General features: G+C 33.7%; 2 protein-coding genes across 17 annotated transcripts in view; both read left to right on the plus strand.

Annotated features, from left to right (window-relative positions):
• Positions 1-5471, plus strand: part of LOC105228488 (hypothetical protein) — an 84445-nt gene extending 78974 nt beyond the window's left edge. For all 5 annotated transcript variants that reach the window (XM_029551209.2, XM_019991112.3, XM_011208338.4 and 2 more), the window contains one exon: positions 4234-5471. In XM_029551209.2, coding sequence (XP_029407069.2) covers positions 4234-5048 — 815 coding nt within the window. In that variant the 3' untranslated portion in view covers positions 5049-5471. The remainder of the gene's footprint in view (positions 1-4233) is intronic.
• Positions 5472-10078: 4607 nt separating this feature from the next.
• The window catches only part of LOC105228487 (semaphorin-1A), a 481986-nt gene continuing 471838 nt past the window's right edge, over positions 10079-20226 (plus strand). For 7 of the 12 annotated variants that reach the window (XM_049455900.1, XM_049455926.1, XM_049455929.1 and 4 more), the window contains exons 1-2: positions 12252-12408; positions 18226-19893. The gene's annotated coding sequence lies outside the window, so the exon portion shown is untranslated. Of the gene's footprint in view, positions 10734-12251; positions 12413-16767; positions 17181-18225; positions 19894-20226 lie in introns of those variants that run through there. The other 5 variants (XM_049455919.1, XM_049455915.1, XM_049455908.1 and 2 more) reach the window with 5 other exon arrangements.

The raw sequence follows: 20226 nt of genomic DNA on the forward strand, positions 1-20226 counted from the left end.
CTGTCTGTATATATACGAACTAGTCCCTCAGTTTTAAAGATATCGTTTTGAAATTTTGCAAACGTCATTTTTTCTTCAAGAAGATGCTCATTTGTCGGAACGGTCGATATGGGAATACTATTACATACAGCTGGCATATGAAATGAACGATCGGAACCAAGTTCTTGTATGGAAAACTTTCGCGTTTGTCAAGATATATTCAAGAAATTTTTTATAAATTATTTTTTAAGGAAAATATGTAATTTCAGAAGAAATTGTTCAGATCTAATTACTATATCATTTAGCTTCCATACAAACTTAACATATAGTTACTAACAGAAATGCACCTGTGAAGGGTATTTAGCTGCAACCGAAGTTAACGTTTTTTCTTGTTTTTATTAATTTTTATTTTAAGTTGTTAGCATTAATTTAAAAAAAAATAATTTTATTTTAAGTTTTTTAGCATTAATTTAAAAAAAAATAATTTTATTTGAAACGGAAATTTTCGAAAATATTTATTTCCAACATTTTAGTCGTATAAAATGTTATTTTGCTTTTAGTTTTTTGTTTTAAAACTATTGTTTTATACAAAACTGTATTTTCAAAAAATTTCGAAAACCTTTATTTCTCATATTTTAGTCATAGATTTTATTTATTTATTTATTTTAAATTTTTTTTTTAATTTTTTGTAAACTATAATTTTTTTATCCACTTTTTGAGCACTCATGATGCACTGTGCGTTGCCATTGTCATACCATTGCTACCTGATGGAATTTCTTTATGCTGTAGTATTTTTAATAAACAAAAATTATCAAAGTTTTCATAAAAGAAATTCAGATTACTTACTTACCACTACCTACACACACGCACACACATATATATTTATTTACAAATATCTAGCTATTATTGCTTTTATGCCACTACATTATTGTATTTTAATTATTGTAATATATTTATTTACTTTTAGTGCCAGAAATTGTTATAATTCAGTAACTGATGCGCAGATTTTTACCCCTTAGACCATTGTGGAGAGGTAAAACTTTCAAAAAGAATTACCTTACTGTATAGGAGACTTGAGATGACAGTCATACTGCATTCCTTAACAAATTCTACATGCCATATAATATACATAACCATATATAATATACTCGTATATGCAAATATACACACACAATCATAAGTGAAGTCGATTCGATCGAAAATTCAATGAAATGAGTCGAGTGAGTTACAATTGGGGAAATACCATAACGGTGACGCTGTCTATACATCCATGTATATCAATATATAATTACATAATTAAAAGCGCATACATACATACATTCGTACATGCATTCATAACTGTCTCTGATGATTAACCCAATTGTAATTGCAATTGAAAATTAATTGCAACACGCTTACAAATCTTACTAACCCGTCCACCCTTGGTCCCGTCAATGTTTTTCAAGCAAAAAACGAAGAAAAAAGAAACACCCAAGCGCTCTATAACCTGTGCATGTTTTTGTTGTAATGCCACACCGTTTAATTGGCTCAGAGTATTATTTTAATCAAGTTATTCAAATTTAAACAAAAAAGTTCTCAAATGCAGCTGTCAAAATGTGGGCTATCGAAGTGGGGGTTTTGCTTACGGGGTGCTGAATATTGTTATATTATATACATATATTTATTTTATTATATTCTATCTTAATATGCTTATATATGTATATATATATAATTATTATTATTATTTATTGTATTTTTGTGTAAATAGTGTGTATATTTTTTGTGACACGACTGTTCATAGTTCACACTGGGCATGGCTGAATATGGTATTTAGCTTTCCTTATTGGCAGTGTCGGTTACTGTCACAATCGATTGTCAGCAAGTTTGACAACCGCAGCTGATTTGATGACGTCACATGTGCGGATGCTTACCAATTTAAAAGCATATCCAAAAGTATATCAAGTTTGCATTTATAACACCTAGAAAGACACATTGGGGAACCTGTAAAGTGTATATATGGTATAAATGATCACCATGACGATCTGAGGCCATTTAGCCGTGTCTGTTTCACAGTATGTTTTTTGTTTAGAATCATCGACGAATTAGTCATCAGTTTGTTAAATATTTATCACCTTAAGAGTTTTGCTTTTCTTGATTTTAGAATAGTTTGAAGAGCACTGGATTTTTTATTTACCGTTAGTTTCCTGAGCATATTTGTCAATACCAGCAGTTTCTGATAACTTTAATTTACGATTTTAAGCAGGTAACCTATTACACTATTATAGTATGTATATTTTAAGAAAGCCTTAAAGCTTAAAAGCTTAATTTTTAAATGTCAAGGCGGTTACAGTGATTTAAGGCAGTGCATAAGAATTTGTTAAAATTATATATTGCGACAATGATAGCTTTGGAATCTCTTGTTTTGAAAATATAGTAGTGAGGTATGTTTAAGAAAGCTTTGAAAGCTTTAACGCAGTGAACAACAATTTGTCAAAATTACATATTTAAATAATGATAGTTTTGAAAGTTCTTGTTTTGAAAATATAGTAAGTCTTTTAAAAAAAGCTTTGAAAATACATATACCAGGTGGCTTTGAAAGCTTTAACGCAGCGTACAAGAATTTGTCAAAATTATACATATATTAGCTTTGATTGTTCTTATATTGAAAATATACAATATTAGGTATTTTTTTAGAAAGCTTTGAAAGCTTTTTCATAAATTTTTATGTAATTTCGTAAATTTGATATGCATATATTAAGATGACGAGCGATATGAAAAGTTTTGTTCATTAAATACAACAGTTCATTTTTAAGAAAGCTCTGAAAGCTTTTTTTTTTAATTTTGCGTGATTTACGACATTTTGAAGCTTTTTGGTATTCGTTGCGAGTTAGTTATGTTTAAAAAATATGACAATTATTTTTTAAGAAAGCATTGAATTTGCAAGATTTATGCAAATTAAGCTTTTCTTATGATAAGCTTGTTAACGGATTGCTCATAAAAAATTACATTTATTTTTTTAAGAAAGCGTCAAAAGCTTAATTTCAACGAATTTTACAGTTTGCGAACGAACAAGTTTTCACTATTTTTTTTTTTTGTTTTATGAACGCTTTGAAAGCTCTTTTTGTAGTTGTAGTTTAAAAAAGCTTTCAATTAAAAGTTTATTTTTTAGGAAAGCTTTCATAGTGCTTTTTATTAGTTGTTGACGGTTTTTGCGTATAAAAGAATAACATTAATTAAAAAAAAAGTCGAAAGCTCCTTTTCAACGATATTGATAGTTTGCGAAAGCGGGTGATACAATATTAGATATTTTACCGTTATTTTTATTAAAACTATGAAAGCTCTTTTTCGCTTTTGTTTTTTAAGAAGCTTTATGTAAAACTTATTTATAGGAAAGAATTTAAAAATATCAGATAGTCAAATTGCTCGACAGTTTTTGCTTAAAAAATATAACAGTTAATTTTTAGAAAAGCTTTTAAAGTTTTTTTTTCAGCGTTTTTGTGCAGTTTTCGAAATTTTGACATTTCGGTTGTTTTTAAAAAAAGTTACTTTTTTTTGGGAAAACTTCGAAAGCTTTTGCTGACTCTATTCAGAAAGCTACAAAAGCTTTTTTGTGCGATTTTCCACAACTTACGAGAATTTTACAAGAATTGGAGATTTCGTTTACAAATATTTTCTAAAAACAATTTCAAAGCTTTTTTTCATCGATTTTGTAAGAATTCGACAGTATGAATCAATGAAAATTTGACGGAAGTAGCTTTACTCCTCATCTCTTTGATAGTTCTTACGAATATAACTAAACTTTAGTATTTAAGCTACTTAGTCGTTTCAATAGCAACCGCTTTTATAAGCCCTGAGAGCTTTCGATTTGAAGGTTATTAGTTACTGAGTCGTTTTAATAGTGACAGCTTTTGCAAACCCAGAAAGCTTTCGGCTTTAGGTTTCTTTTAATTATATTTTGCAAACCCTGAGAGCTTTTGATTTGAAAACAGCTGTTTTTACTTAAAAATTGGCATATTCTTGAATTCTGCTCCCAACTCTTTCTTATTAGTGCTCGCTAATGTGACGTCATACCAAGTATTATTCGCTGTCAATGTAAGCAAGCCTATATTCAATCATGCCTGGTTTACATCACATACTTATGTATATATATTAAACCTATACTTATTCATATAGTCCATAGTCTCTACTAAACTCATTTTATGCAAAATAAAAAAACATTTATATTTTCTTCTCCTTCTCTTTCTCTCTTTTCTGCACATATCAACTATTTTCCAGGAAAAACCGGCAATGGCACGCTAGCCGAAATACGTACACCCGAAAATCTGGCGCCTGCAAGCGCCACCACCATTACGAACACACCAACACCGACTGATGCACACGACAGTGCCAACGAGAAACGCATTACATTCACCTTAACCACCGACTCATCACCGGAGGGCAGCCAAACATTGACACCGAAAAAATTCGATGCGATTGCCGAAGAAGACATGGCTGTTGAGCATCAAAGTAAACGCGACACTGACGAAGTCATACTCCGTCCGCCACGTTTCATCGATCGTCACACGCATTTGTTGAACACCATTTCGGGCAATACGACACCGCGCAAGCTCAAGCGTAGCGCCACAAGCGTACCGGCTTTCAATGTGCGCAGCGCTGCCAGCGAAACGGACATCTTTTCGATTACCGGTTCCGGTTCACGTATCAGCATGACACCCGAAGTGCCATCCATATCATTTAGCAATTTACCGAAGAATTACGAAGATACACCGACCATCGAGAAATATCGCGTCTCGCAGAGTTTGTACTCCATACAAACAGCGAATGCGGCACGCGCCAATCAAGATGATTACTCCATGCCACGCTACTTCCGACGCTCGGCGGCCATGCTGCAAACGCAGAGCAGCGAAATGTTATCGACTGTGCCGTCTGGAACATCGTCCAATTCAATGTCATCATCCAATGAGGGTATACACCGGCCGGACAAGGGCAAGAGTAAGCGTTTGCAAATGTTGCGTGGCAACTTGCCGCCATTGTTGATACATTCAGTATCGTTCCGCAAGAATAGGGAGGAGGGCAAGCAGCTGGATTAGTTGACAGTCAAGGACAGTGTGGATTATAAATGCTGTGGTTATGTGCGGCATAACGGTACATTAAGGCTAGTGGTGTATGGCGTTGCGTAGAGAGCGATTGGTGCGGGTGTTGCCATTTCTGTACGTGCTTAAGCGAGCGTAAATGAGTGTGTAATTGTTAAACAGTTGAGTACAGTGAAGCTTCGCTAACAGGCACGTTGAATATTTCTAAATTAAAAAAATAATAAAATTTAAATTAAAAAAATATTAAAATGAAAAAAAAAAAATAAAAAATTCAGAACTGTAATTAAAATTCTTACAGTATTTACGGGCGTAAAAATTGGTTAAGAATTAGGAGGTCGTATTAAATACGTTGGATAATCGGCTCCATATGCATAGTGACGAGAACTGATGAAAGAAATATATATAAATAAAATAAAATAAATTAAAAAAAAATTAAAATAAAAAAAATACAATTACATTAATAAATTAAAAAAATTTTAATTATAAAAAATTCTTAAATTTAAAAAATTTTTCACATTCCTAGAAATTTTTAGATATTAAAAAAATATTGAGAATTAGAAAATAGGAAAATTTAATAAAAATTTTTTTTTGCCAAAATTATTAAAAAATTTTTTTTAAATTTATTTATTAAAGAATTTTCTGTAAAATAACTGTAAATTTTAAAAACTTCAAAAAAATTAGATAAACTTAAAATGAGTAGAAAATTAAAAGTAAGTCTTGAATATGTTATTTTGAAATTATTTCGAAATTTGTGTTAACGAAGCTTCACTGTACTAACTATTGTGCGCAGCTATTATTACTGTAAATATAAAGGTAAAAGCATATTTTAATTGCTTTTGTAAAAATTAAATTAAAATAGTTCAAGTAAGAAAGGCAACACTGTACTTCGATATGAAGCAACTTCAAATTGAATTAATAGTAATGAGAGTAATATTTTTAATATAAAATATGTCCAGTGTACTAAAATTATGTTGTTGAATTTATATTGTGCGGAACAAGTTTAAAAAAAAAATTTAATAAAATAAATTAAAATTAATATTTTCAGTTTTTTGTTTGATATTAAAATAAAATTAAACATTTTTTAAATATTTTTATTTTTAAGTTTTATATAATAAAAATTTTTAATTTTCTTTTTATTTTTAATATTTTTATTTACATTTTTTAGTATTTAAATTTTTTTATTTAATATTTTAATTATTTTTTTTATTATTTTAGTCTTTAAATTTAATAAAATAAATATTTTTAATTTCTATTATTTATTTTTTATTTACTTTTTTATATCTTTATTTTTTATAGATTTTTTTGTTTAATATTTAAACTATTTTTTTTAATTCAAACTTTTTTGTTTAATATTTTTAATGTTATTTTTTTTTTAATATTTTACAGTTAAGTTTAAAATGTTGCAAAAATCCAAATTGCATATAAAATTACACTTTATAATTACCCTTAACAACAAAAATATTTAATTTCGTGTTAGCGACTAGATTGTTTATGGCAGCTTTTTAGAAAAATAATATAAAAAACAGCTAAAAGGAAATTATAAAAATTACCGTACTTGTTAACTGAGCTTCACTGTACTTGGAAATTTAATTCATTTAAACATTAAGCACAGCTTTTCAGCACAAATCATTATAAAAAATAGCCGAAATCAAATTTTTTTAATATAAATTTGTATCTGTTAGCGTGGTTACACTGTACTATAAAATGTAAGCAGCCATATAGTTTGTCAGCGACCAAGTTGTTTAAAGCCGCTTTTCAGCAAAAACGAAAGAAGAACAGCTAAAAAAATATAAGAAATACAATACACATTAGCCAAGCTTCACTGTACTGGGAACTGTAACTAATTAGCACATTTAAAACAGTTGCTCAACACAAGTCAATATAAAAAAATATCGAAATCAAAATTTAATTACATAAAATGTTTGGACGTATTAGCGAGGCTACACTGTACTATAAAATGTAAACAGCCATAACGCTGTTTCAGTTTTTCTGCAGAAATTTTTAGGAAAATTGCTCAAAAGCAAAATTTGTCAAATAAAACATTTGGTTGTGTTAGCGGGGCTACACTGTACTATAAAATATAAGCACATTCTGTACTGTATCACACTTTTACATAAACACAAACATGAAAGTTGTCAAATTTATTTACTTAACAAACGTATATTTTTATATATAACATACCCAGTTAGCGTGGCCCTACTGTACTTAATACTGCAAGCAGCACAAATTAAATTATATAATTAAAAAGCTTAAATATGTACATAACTACATTTATTTTTATATTTTATAAAATATTCCAGTATTTGTTGATTGCATCTATTTACACAAATACATAAGTACATATGTATGTATATATTTATTATATACATTTGTGTATACAAATTTTATTATATTATATTTATTATTGAATGAAATGAAGTATACGAGCTATGCGTTATTGTATTTTACCGTTAATCGTTAGAAATGAATTAAGTTGAATGAAGCAATTACATACTTATACATACATAATATATATTATATATACATAAATAAATATTTGTAATGAAATTTAATTACAATACATTTTTTGTTGTTATTTGCTGATGAAATGCGGAAATGTGTGAGTATGTATATACATATTAACATATTTACATATAAATATGTATGAGAAAATTGTTTTTGCATTGACAGAATTCTTTATTTATTTATTATATTACGTACATTAGGGTGTGTATTAGGTAGAAAATGAATTCTACAACAGAACTTATAAGTAAATCATAAAGCAATACAAAAAATACTGAGAAAAGCTACGGCAGACTCATGACAGTTTTTCTGTACATCAGTAGAAAACTGCAAAGGATTTGCCAGGCTGAGCAAAATTACGTCTAAATAGCATACTAATATTGCTTATTGAAAAACGGAGGCAGGCGCTTCGACCTCCTCTGCTGGAGAGCCACTTGATGTTCTCCGGGAGTGAAGCAATCTACAATAATGGATGTTTAACCAGCACAATAGACCAATCAGTATTCATAGTAAGCACGAAAAAAACACACAAGCCATTAACAGTTTCTCCCCATATAAAGGTGCGGATACTGATGGAATTATTCCCAAAATGCTACAGCAGCTAAAGGAAGCAATGGTTCTAAGGTTTGAATATACATATATACTTAGCTATCTTATATCCCAGGAAGCTGGAGAAAAGCATAGTAGTGTTCCTATGAAGACCAGACTAAAGAACACACGAAAATGCTAAATATTTTAGGATTGCAAGCGTCACCTCCTTCAAGCTGAAGGTTCTAGAAAGGCTAATGAACATACACATCAGATCATAGGGATGTTTCTTCTAGAATCGGCGAGATTATGGAAAGAGCCTTACGAAGTTTAATAACAGACTAGGACAGCATTAGAGAAACAGTATAATATCAGGAAATAAAATGGAATGCAGAGGGTAGCCCGAGTAGGGATTACTGGGGGTAATAAGTCATGCCTGACTGATCCGCTTGTAACAATTGTCCATGGATGTTTTCATTCAAAAGTGGTAGCATTTTCTGCTATACTTGTGTGATTAAGGGGTTGGATTGAAATAGTGATTTTCAGGTTTAGTAGGAGAGAAGGAGGAAGAATAACCGGCATAAACAAAAAGGACTGCGGAGTAAGGTTGGTAAGTAGAGGTATACTCATAATCATAATTCAAAGTTCATGACATCTCTATTTCTCTCTCTCTTACTATTCGCATACCAAAAAGCCAGAATCTTCCAAGCGGAACTACTAGGCATAGGGAAGGCATGTGAAGTTTTTATGACTAACAGCGCGAGGTTGCAGAAAGCAATTATATATACGCGAATAGCCAGGCGATGTTCCTAGTCTTGTCGATGACAAAGATTAATTCCCCTGAAGTCAACAATTGCAGAATGGCTTTAAGTTCACTGCAAGCCAAGTTCACTTGTCCATAATTTGCGTTCCCGGTCAGAAAACATTTCGTCTTTCTAGACGAATCCGAGACCGAGTCAACACCATGCCTTTTAAGAATAATCAAAAGAGAGTTTCATACACAATTTGAACATATGTAAGATAAGGTATTTACATCGGCCTAAGTTTGACAAGACTTGAACGGAGGACTTAATAAAAAGGTATGTTCAGACACATAACTATTATAACGAGGCATTGGCCATTGGAGAAGATGCGCTACAAATGGGGCTGCTGATTTGAACGCAACGAAGAGACGAGATAGCAAGATCATAAGGCTTTCGATAACCGTCAAAAGGGAGTATCTAGCACTAACTGAGTCCGGAGATGATACGCTCCCACCTAGCTACTTATATAATTGATGAGTTTTTTTTTACTATTTTTATATTTTATTGGTAAAATCGCTGTTGTGGTCTGTGAAAATTAAGGAAACAATCTATTTCCCACAAAAAGCTGACTGAACTCTTTGATATAACGGATAGGAAATGCCATGAATCAATGAATCATGCAAAATGGTTTTCATAGAAAAAGAAAAACATATGTACATATTTATTTGACTGTTTATAATTCTTTTCCTTTCCAAATTAGTAACCGTCATGAGTTACTGTGTGAAATATGTATATATAAAACAAAACTTTGCATACTTTTAGGCGCTTGAGATTCGAGGCATTTTGATGGCAGTAGACATCTATCTGTATCTGTATGCGCAATACACATATGTATGTATACAATACATATTACCATATATAGGTATATAATTATATTACAATCAGATTTAACTTGTGTTCAATATAGACATTATTAGGGATTATATAATGAATTATTAAAAAAATATATTTAAAGTCATTTATACACTCGCACAATATTTTTGAAAAAATATTTATTAATTTATTTTTATTAAAAATATTTTGCTAAACTATTTCTTTTAATTTTTAATAAAATATACCCTTAAATCACCCATAAAATAACTATAAACCACCAGCAACCGAATTCAACGCCGTTGATTTCCACACCGCTATCAGCGGCACACTCTACACTGCAACTATGAGTGCAGTAACACACACCAAGAACAGTTGAGCGAGAGAGCGCAAAAGCGAAGTAATAAGTTCATTGTCCGGTGGTGCGGTCGCGTTTATATTTGTGTCGTTTTAGCTAAATAAAAGTGTGTGAAAATTGAATGTTTTCTATGAAATCTATCAATTAAAGTGTGCTGCACGTGTGTTGTATGAAAAATAAATGTTTGCCGGTGTTTTACGCTAGAAATTTGTGGTGTTTGAAAACAAAATTTTCACATTTGCTTTTTTCCGATTTCGCTCGCCTGTTTCATGGAAGCGCCGCTGCTGTGTTTGTCTGCATTTTACACAACAACACTGCTGCCACTTCCAATAGGTGGAATGTCTGCATTCTCCCACTCGCCCCATTCGTAAACAAGCCGAGAGTGTAGTGTGTGTGTGTGTGTGTGTATGGTCGGCGGTGTTAAAAGTAGCAAAATAATAATAATAATGCAGTGAAGTGCAAAGCATAAATTATGTTTGATTTTATGTGGTGAGTGCGGCAATGTTAATGAAATGAGCAAACTTAAATGTTTGTGTTAATATTAAGTGAGAAATTCATGTGACAAACGGTGTCGGTGCACAGTTTATAAACAAATCAAATGTAGTCATAAAAACCTGCAAAACAAGTGTTGACATCCGCAGCCGATAATAGCGACCAGTGCTGCCCTTTTGTAGTTGTCAAGTAAGTGTTTTATGTAGATTAAGAGCATGCCACTTTGTAGTTAAATAAAAACGGAAATGAAAATGTTAGAATATATAAAAATGAGTGGGATTAAAAATATTACTTGAAATAATATATTAATAACAATAGTATTAATAATAATAATAATAAGAATGATAATAATGATAATCTTAATAATATTAATAATATTAAAAACATTTATCCATTAGTAATCATTATAATATATTAGTATTTATATTTGTTAAAACTTATTTAGTAAAATGAACCAAAAATTGTTTCCTGTTAATTAGGATTGATAAAAGTTTAGACACCTAAAATATTCAAGTCGGTAGGACAGCACATGGGTAAAGGACAAAGAAACGTTTTTGGTAACTTACAAGGCAATCGGCCGGCCGGTCCTTAGCTACGCCGCATCAAGGACGTTGACGACGTCAAACAATACACCCATTGCAGACGGAAAGTTAGTGTTGCCGCGAGAAACCCTTACGCTGCTTCGTTCTCTCATTCAGAACAGACCCTGACATATCAAATACATATATGTCCAGCATGTAATGAGTCTCCGCATAACATTGGCCACCTCTTTGCATGCTCTGCTAACACTACTCATCTGACACCCTTCTCTCTTTGGTCCGACCCCGTCGAAAGAGCACGTTTCCTAGGCTTACAACAATAACAGTAATACTATCGGAGGTATATTAGTAATTCCCTCGGAAGTTTTGGTATTTCGTTTCGAGGATTCACTGCGGTTTAAGTGTTTTTAACACTTTTGATTTTTTGGGCTATATAGAATCTGTAGCCGTCACACCATTAGTTAAATCACGTATTTATATGTTTTGACCGTGTAAATTTACTTAGCATATTTATAATTATTATCTTGATATTTTTTAATTTTTTTTTTAATTTTTTATTTATTTTTTAATTTAATTATTTTTCTTTAATTTTTTTTATATAATATTTTTGGCATTCCTTATAAAATATATTTTTTTATGCATTTAATAAAAAATATAGCAATAGTTTTAGAAATCTGGCAGCTTAACTTTAATGGCAGCACTGTTTCCACCTACCTTGGGTTTCTAACGGTGTGGCTTATTAGACAAAATAAATAAAACAAAAAAAATTTAGTTCCTTTATATGTTAGTAATAATTTAATTCTTGTTTTTGTTAATATAAAATAACTTTCTATTCTTCCGACTCCATTTCCTTGCTTTATAAATTATACCTTGTGTCATAAATTATAATTCTTGGTGTGCTTTTCTGCGCTCGTTAACCCGCTCACTGCGAAGCTACATAATTTGTATACATACTCTCATCTATTATCTTTATGCGCTTGTTACGCTCTTTTAATCTCTCTCACACTCTCTCTCTTACGCTCTCTGAGTAACACGCTCCCACTGCAGTTGTGGTGTTCCGATTGGAAGAACGTTCCACTCTGCTGCGCATGCATGTTAAATTTCGTAGTATACGCCAGCGAGCGCTGGCAACACTGAACGGGCGCCGCTGGCTGCACACCAAGTGACAGCGACTTTGTTTCTGTTTTGCCGTCTTTTGGGGAGGTGGTGTCGCGCGCGTTCGTAACACGCATTGAGAAGCAAAAAATAAGAAAAAAAGTGAATTAAATAAATATTCAATGAAAATTGTGTTTGTGAATGAAAAAATATAATGCAAATACATTGCAGTAAGTGAGCGCTGTGTATAAAGTGAAATAGTTTACATGCAAAACTATATGCAAATCATAAGTAGCGGTGGCAAAGCACTCAACGGCGTTGCACTAAACAATTTAAATACAGCATTTAATGCAGTGCGTATGTTGCTTGTGGGGCGTGCGACGTGGGGCGGTGGCGTGCTAGTGCCAATAAAATGTGTATTATTTTTAACAACGCGCTGACAAGCTCAGCAGTGCTCCGTAGCAAAGTGGTAAACAAATGATTGAAATAAATTGTGCAAATTGAATAATTAAATCACAAGCGTGTGGCAGCGGCACAAGCGACCTTTACGAACCGTTAATTGTGGCAGATATGATTGTGCGAATATGTGAAATACAGACAAAATGCGTGAGTGCAAAATGAAAAAGTCGAAAAGTATCCAGAAATTTTGCTTAAATTTGTGAATTTAGTGATTTTGTGTGTTGCAAAGCCGCCCGTCGCCGTGCTGCGCGTTTAACGGCGCATAAAAGTTGTCAATGCGTACTTGAAAATCACTTAGCGCTCACCTGCTGCCAATCAGCAAACACTAGCGCAGTCTAATTGGTGAAATAATTAAGAATATTTGCACTTTTCACTTGCAACGCGCTTGTTACGAGGCGCAATTGTCGCACTCCAACAGGAATAACGGCAGTAAAAGCAGCAGCAGCGGCAGGCACTAACAAGCCGTGTATTGTTGTATGTGTTGTGAAAATTTTCCCATTGATTTTTCATTTCGTCTCCTGCACACGGTGTGAGGGATACGCTTTGCGTTGCGACTGCTCCCAACTACATACAAATATACATAGATTCATGCATATATAGAGTGGTGGTCGCCTTGTTTTCTACTCCGGTTCCTGTCAGCGCACAGGGATGATAATTTGGATTTACGCCTTAGCGCCGTGTGTTTGTGCTTCTGTGTGTGTGTGTGTGGTTGCAGAAGAAAATGCCCAAAATGAAATGGTGTACAAAATAAATATACCAATATGTACATATACATATGTATAAGGTCTACTTTAGTCTCTGCGAATGTATAGGGTTGCGGCGCAGTTTGAGTGCTTGGGAATCCCAAAAGTCGGTGTAGTCTCATAAAAGCGTTATTTTTAGTAGCAATCACGGTTTTTATAGTTATTTACTAGGACACCGGTATTTTTGGAGAGCTAAGAGTACATTTCATACTAGTACGATTTATAGAAAAAAGTGATTTTAAAGGAGATATCGTGTTTCTAAAAATCCTCAGTCTTTGTAAACTTTGCCCTTAGGCTTTGTGAACGTCTTTTGAAGTCTCAAAGACTATTTGCATTGCTAGTTTAGGCCACAAATCTAATGCTTAAAATATTTCAACAATTTTTATAAACAAAAAAGTCCACTAAAACACAAAATCAACGCCTAAAATAAACAATATTTCCTATTTTATGCCACAAATTTGGTACTTTTTTGAGTGATTTTCTATAAAAAAAAATTTAAAATATTTTTCAAAATAAAAAATTTGAAAAAAAGGCAACAAACCCAAAACTATCCTCTAGAATAAACAATATTTGCTATTTTATGCCAAAATATACTACTTTTTTGCGTGTTTTTATATAACAAATTTTTTAGAAAATTTATCAAAACAAAAAATTTGACAAAAGCATAAAACCATCGCCCAAAATACACAACACTCATCTTTTCAAAAACAAAAACACTCTACTTTTTCTCAAAAAAAGGAAAAAAACATCGCAAAGCATCAAATGTATGCCCAACAATCTCCCATTTGATTATACCCATATTCCTGAGCGCATTTTTCGGGTGCGGGTACTGTCGGCTACAATCGTTGGTGTCCCGAAACGAGTCAGCGATAGTAAAACCAAATAGCGGCAACGGCAACGAACCGTGCATACTTCTGCATACGCAGACTTAAATATATATAAACAAATATATATATAATATATGTATAGACATATATATAGAGATATATCCATATGTATTGCAGTGTCCTCGTCCTTACCAAACAGCACACAGTACAGCGCGATAAGTATGTCGATAAAATGTACATATGTATATGCATAAGCAGACATACATATATATGTGCTTGCAGTTATCGTTGCTGTAGCTGCATATTTCGTTTTCTGATTCGCGTCCTTATCGCTGCTTTGTCGGCTGTGTGTGTGTATGTTTACATAAATGTTGAAACTGAAAATCCAAAAGCACACACATCCAGCAGCCTCTTTAAATAAACACGCACACACCTGCATAAATATAAATATACACATATATACATTTGTGTATCTGTGTCTGTGCCTAAAAGTATCTGTCAAAAATATCCTTGCTATTCGCAGAGCAACGACAGCATTTGCTGCTATTTTCATCAACATTATGCTCAGCGCCTGCCTTTGGCACTCGTTGCTGCCCGCATGTACTCTCTCTCTTCCACTCTCTCTCTCTCTTTTAATATTGCGAAACACTCAGCACTGCACATTCACAGTGTTCCTCTGTTCCGTTGTTTCACTACTTTTTTGCGTTCCCCATTTGTGCGTTATCGCTACTTCGCCTTACTGCTTTATCCTTGTGCAGTCGTTCATCTGCCTCATTACATTCCTGTTTTCATGCCTTTATTATTGCTTTTATACTTTTGATGTTGCTACATTTTCCGAGCGATTTGCCCTACACTCGACCGTTTCGTTTGTCCTTGTTATTTTTTTTGAAGTCACAATTTTGGGGTTTTGGCGACAGGCGTGTGATTTTACGATGAAATTTAAAGAATTTAGCTATTTACACTAATTAATTAGACTTAATCACCGCGCGAAAGGTATCGATGGATCATTAGGCAGTGGCTCCTTATACTTTCCTAAGACTTTCAAGACTTAAAGTAACAAATATTAAGCGTATCTTCATATAGCCAGTATTCTTCCCAAGCACCTCGGCTTTTTCGTTGAATATCTGTCAATTTGGTACCTTAGGAACGGCAAAAATTTTACTTCGCTCTTAACCGACTGGAAGAGAATGTGAAAAATTCTTACACAATACTTTTACAACTAAGTTTGGATCCGTTTAGAGATCATCGAAACAGTTCTATAGTTGTAAAACCTCTACAATTGAACCCTATCTACTTAAATGGGCTCCAAAACTCAATATGCTGAGATTTTTAACTAAGATAAGCTATCTTCAGAACTCATTACAATTAAACTATGATTCGAGTATGATCCATTTGGCATTTCACAGACCGATATCAGGCGCAATATTTACTACTGCTATTCGTAGAAAGTTTAGTTGTAGAAGTCAATCATCTTCAATACATAGCAAGGTAGAATTGATATGTTCAAAATATTTGTATTCAGAATTTTTTGTTGCGGTAAAGCTGGGAATCTTACCAGACGCTCTCTGCCGAAGCTGTATGGAAGAAGACGAGGTGGAAACAACCGAACACTTCCTTCTTGAAGGATTTAGGAGGTCATGGCTTAAGCACTTGGGTGTGCATACCTTCAGACATCTCACCGAACTGGCGGAATGGTATGTCTAGATGAGGCCATTTTAGGCATAGAAAATCCCGAGAAACTTTTTGTCTTTTTTCTAAATCGAGAAGCGTTTGCTTGACGGTATTTTATAGTTTCTAGTCGATTACCAATCAGAGCTCTGGTTTTGTCTTGTTACTTTCTGATCAGATATTGGCAAGTTTTTAGGGTGATAGCGAAACGATGTACTAATTTTTTTTTAAGGAAACATAATATTCGGTTATATGTATTCTTAAACAATTCCCTGCTGCTTTAGTTTCTGAAAATACCATAGTTCCAGAGCTATATAAAAATGAGTTATTCTAGTCATGACGAACATTCTTTGGCATTTATTTTTTGGAGACTATCTCTTTTAAATATTGGCTATCGCTACGTCTCAGATGGTCCATCCGTTGAGTCTATTTTCCGATGACTCGTTCAAGCATTTCGATTGGTAACTGGGGAATGACACGCTTGATGTTTTGCTCCAAGGGCTGATCGGAGCGGGATTGTCCGCGTTGACTTTAAACTTTATATCCCCCACAGAAAGTCTTACGGTGTGATATCACACGATCTTGGTGGAAAATCGAGCGGCTCAAGAAGCCTGTGAGTTTTAATTTCGGTTCTTTTAGGTTTGAAGATCCCAAAATATCGGGAGTTATATAAACATGACTTCTTCTAACTCTTATGAGCTTTAGCGCTAACGCAAGCCTTAAATGTATTTTTGTTAGCAAATTACCTTTTTATACAAATTAACTCAAAAATTTTCTGAAGTTTATTCTAAACAAAGTTTTAAAGTCTTTGGAATAAACTCTTCTATTTCAGTAGAATTTTATTCCTCATCAAATAGGTTACCTTCATTTACCCAACACTGTTCCGCCTTTATCGTTTGCGCTCTGCCACTTGGGCGCTCTCTCACTCTCACCGCCTGAGTGTTTATCCTTTTTATTGTGTGGTTTGCCTTTGTGCATGACATTCCGCACTGCATTTGTGTGCGTGCAATTTCGTTTCGCTGCATTTCGTTTCCACAACATTTCGCCCGCAGAATGCCAATTCAAATGAACGAACCAGTCGAGTTTCGTACTTCCAGTGAAACAATCAGCTATGCAGCGAAGACGCTGCGTGCCGTAGACTAACGCGTACAGATAGCCTTTTTTCGGGGCTTGTATACAAACAGACATACTTGCTAAAGTAAATGTGAATTTTAAATGTTCAAGGTTTTGATAATTTTGTTTTGGTGAAATTATTGAATGTGTGATTTTTTTGAAATTTGTGTGAGTTTTAGTGAATTGTATGAGGTTTGGTCCAAAATAATTTTTGTGATGTGTTTTTGTTTTAAAACAAAAAAATTTGTGTTTTGGTATGAAAAATTTTTTGAAAATAAAAATGTGCTGGAATAAGTTTTGGTGAATTGTTTGAGACATTTTTTGGAAAGCAGAGATATTATGGTGAAGACAGGCTATAAAAAGGATATGAAAGATTTGTCCAAAATATTTGTTGTCTTTTTTTAAACAAAAAATTTGGAAATTTGGAAGAAAATGTGTTTTTTTTCTAAATAAAGTGTATTTTTTGTTATGAAAAATTTTTTTTAAATAAAAATTTTCTGCAAAAAGTTAGCATACCTATAGGCGCTAGCGCCTTTAAGTTGTATTCTCTTCAGTATTGACTGTGATAAAGCGTGATTTTGTTGAAAAAAGTTCAGAAACGGTAAAATAGTGAACTACGTTTTGTTAAAAACTGTAATTTACAGTTATATATTTTAGTTTTTTGTGCTTCTTTGCCACTTCAATCAACGTTCTCGTGCTGCTGCTAGCCCGCATATCCTTTGTGCTCCATGCTTTTAGTGTTTTTTGCATTATTTTTATTGTGTATTCGCTTTTGTGCTATGCGCGCCTATCAGCCAGCATGTTTATGTGTGGCAAGCGGCTAAAAAATCGATAAAACCCGTAAATCTGATAGGAAAAAGTGCCGCAATAAATCTGTAAAGACAAAAAAGTGCGTGAGCATAAAGCAAGTAGCGATAAATAATAAACAAAAAAGTGTACAAAAATATAATATTTTTGTGAAAAATGTGTAGCATCTGCGAAATGTCGCGCTTGTCGCCCGTTATGAATGTGAAAACTGCGTGCTGGCAGTGTTAAGAGTTGCGCGTGTGGCACGTACAAGGAAGACGCCGCCTCACAAGGAACATTTTTGCCATTTGCTCGTGGAGTGTTAACTAATTGGAGGTGCCAAAAACAACTATTTTTGTTGTTGTTGTAAAAACGTTTTTTTTGTTGTTGTAAAAACAGCCAGATTAATGTTTTTATATAAGTTATGATTTTTTTTTTATTTTTCTTGCAGCTGTAACTGTTTGTGATTAATTTTGTGTTTTGGAAAAAAAATATTTTGTGTGTAACACAGTGTAAAAAGTGCAGAAAGTATGTTAAAGTGCTAAAATTTTGCAGAAAGAATAAGAAAACAGTAATAAAGCATTATTAATAACGAAAAATAACGAAAGTTGCAGAAAAAAAAATCTAAAAAAGTTCCAAAAAATTAATAAAAAATTCAAAAAAAAATTTTTTAAATATTGAAATAAAAAATCAACTTGCAACACAGTCGCATACAACTTGCCACAAATCGCCGCCGACAATGTGTTGCCTTTAGTGTCGTGTGGCGCAGTGCTGAAGTGTCATCCTTCCGGCTGGTGCAACCTCCAACTACACACCTAAAATACATGTGTCGCGTGCATGCTAAAGCTTACAACAATAACAACAAGAAAGCATAAATATAAAATCGCAAAGGATAATAAAGGATAACTGCTGAATTCCGCTTCAAAGCGGTGCTGTTAGTTTTGCATTCAGTTTGTTTCTGTTACTCCGCGACACACACATACAGCAATTGTTGTTGTTGTTGCTGCAGTGTTATTATCATTGTTTCGGTTCGTGCAACGCTCCCTATAATCGTTTGTTCGTTCGTTCGTTCGTGCGCCCGTTTTTCGACGTCTACTTTTTTTACAACAACACAGAAACAACCGTTATTTATATACATACAAACGTTTTTCGCCGGTCGCTCGTCCTCTACTGTTTTGCATCCGCAACATTTTGTATTTTCTCGCCTTCTTCGTGCATTCTTCAACCGTGTTGCTAGTGTGTGTTGAAAGCTTTTTGTCGTGGCAAGCGCCTCATGCTATGCAATAACGGTACAACAGTAAAAGCAGTCGCATAATAATAGTTGCTTGTTGGTGGAAATTTGTTACCGTTATATATAAATATATGTATATGTGAGCATTTGAGGCAAGCTGAGAGGATAAGCAGGCGCTGTGTTGATTTTTTCGCTTGCTGAATACCGTCACACACACAAGCAAGCACATCGAAAAGCAGGCAAAGCCATGCAGGCATAGTTAAAGCAGCCAGCAGACAGGCAGACCCGCATAGACAGGCAGACAGACAGTCAGTCGATCGCTCGCTGTGTAGGACACTCCAACACACATACATATATACATACCGAAAAAATTTTGGACGGCACTTGTTCCGTGAAAAAAGCTGCGCATGAAGCACAACGCTCCAACAACACCGCTACCACTACTACAACAACTACTACGGAAGAGAGATAGTCTGCATTTTGGTCATATTCCAAAATACGTTTTTAAGTACTTGCAACACATTGCTTGTAACATTACTAAGGTCGCATACGCGTCAGCAGCAGCTGTTTGTAGTAGCACCGCGAGTGCTTGGTGTATTTGGTTGCTCGCCAATCGGCAGCCAGACGAGGAGTTGGCGGAGGAGACGCACACTTACCACGTGCTAGAAACTAACGCCGGTTATTACTTTAGCCGCTGCTCGTACGCGACGCAATGGTCGGCATGCGGACGTCTGCGACGCCGTGTATCAGCTATTGAAATTCCGCTCAGCGCTCAAGACTGGCAACTTTTATTTTCCGTTTCGGTTTTGCGGCACACAACGTTCGCTACTTTTTAGAGCAGCAAGTGAAGACAAAATCGGAAACAAACAAAAGCGAAGAAACAGCAAGGTGAGTCTGACTTCCTTAAGTGATTTTATTGTGGTTATTTATATACATTAGGGTGGTACTTAAAGGTGGGAGACACATTTTTTATTATTTTTTACCTCAGTTCGCTAACCCGATCTTAATATGGACGTACTATATACGCTTCCATTGTCTAATATCGACTTCAGTTTCTAAACGTCAGATATGGTATTGCTAAATTCCATTCGGGTTGAAGACTTCTCTCTGAAGTCTTCTGCTGTAGGTATGTGTCTTGTCTATGGTTCCTGCCGCGATTCCAAACAAGAGGTTAAGACTTTTGTTTGAGGTCGTCTGCAGTAGGTTTGTGTCTTGCTATGG

Source organism: Bactrocera dorsalis, chromosome 1 (genome assembly GCF_023373825.1).
Source record: "Bactrocera dorsalis isolate Fly_Bdor chromosome 1, ASM2337382v1, whole genome shotgun sequence".
Lineage (NCBI taxonomy): Eukaryota > Metazoa > Arthropoda > Insecta > Diptera > Tephritidae > Bactrocera > Bactrocera dorsalis.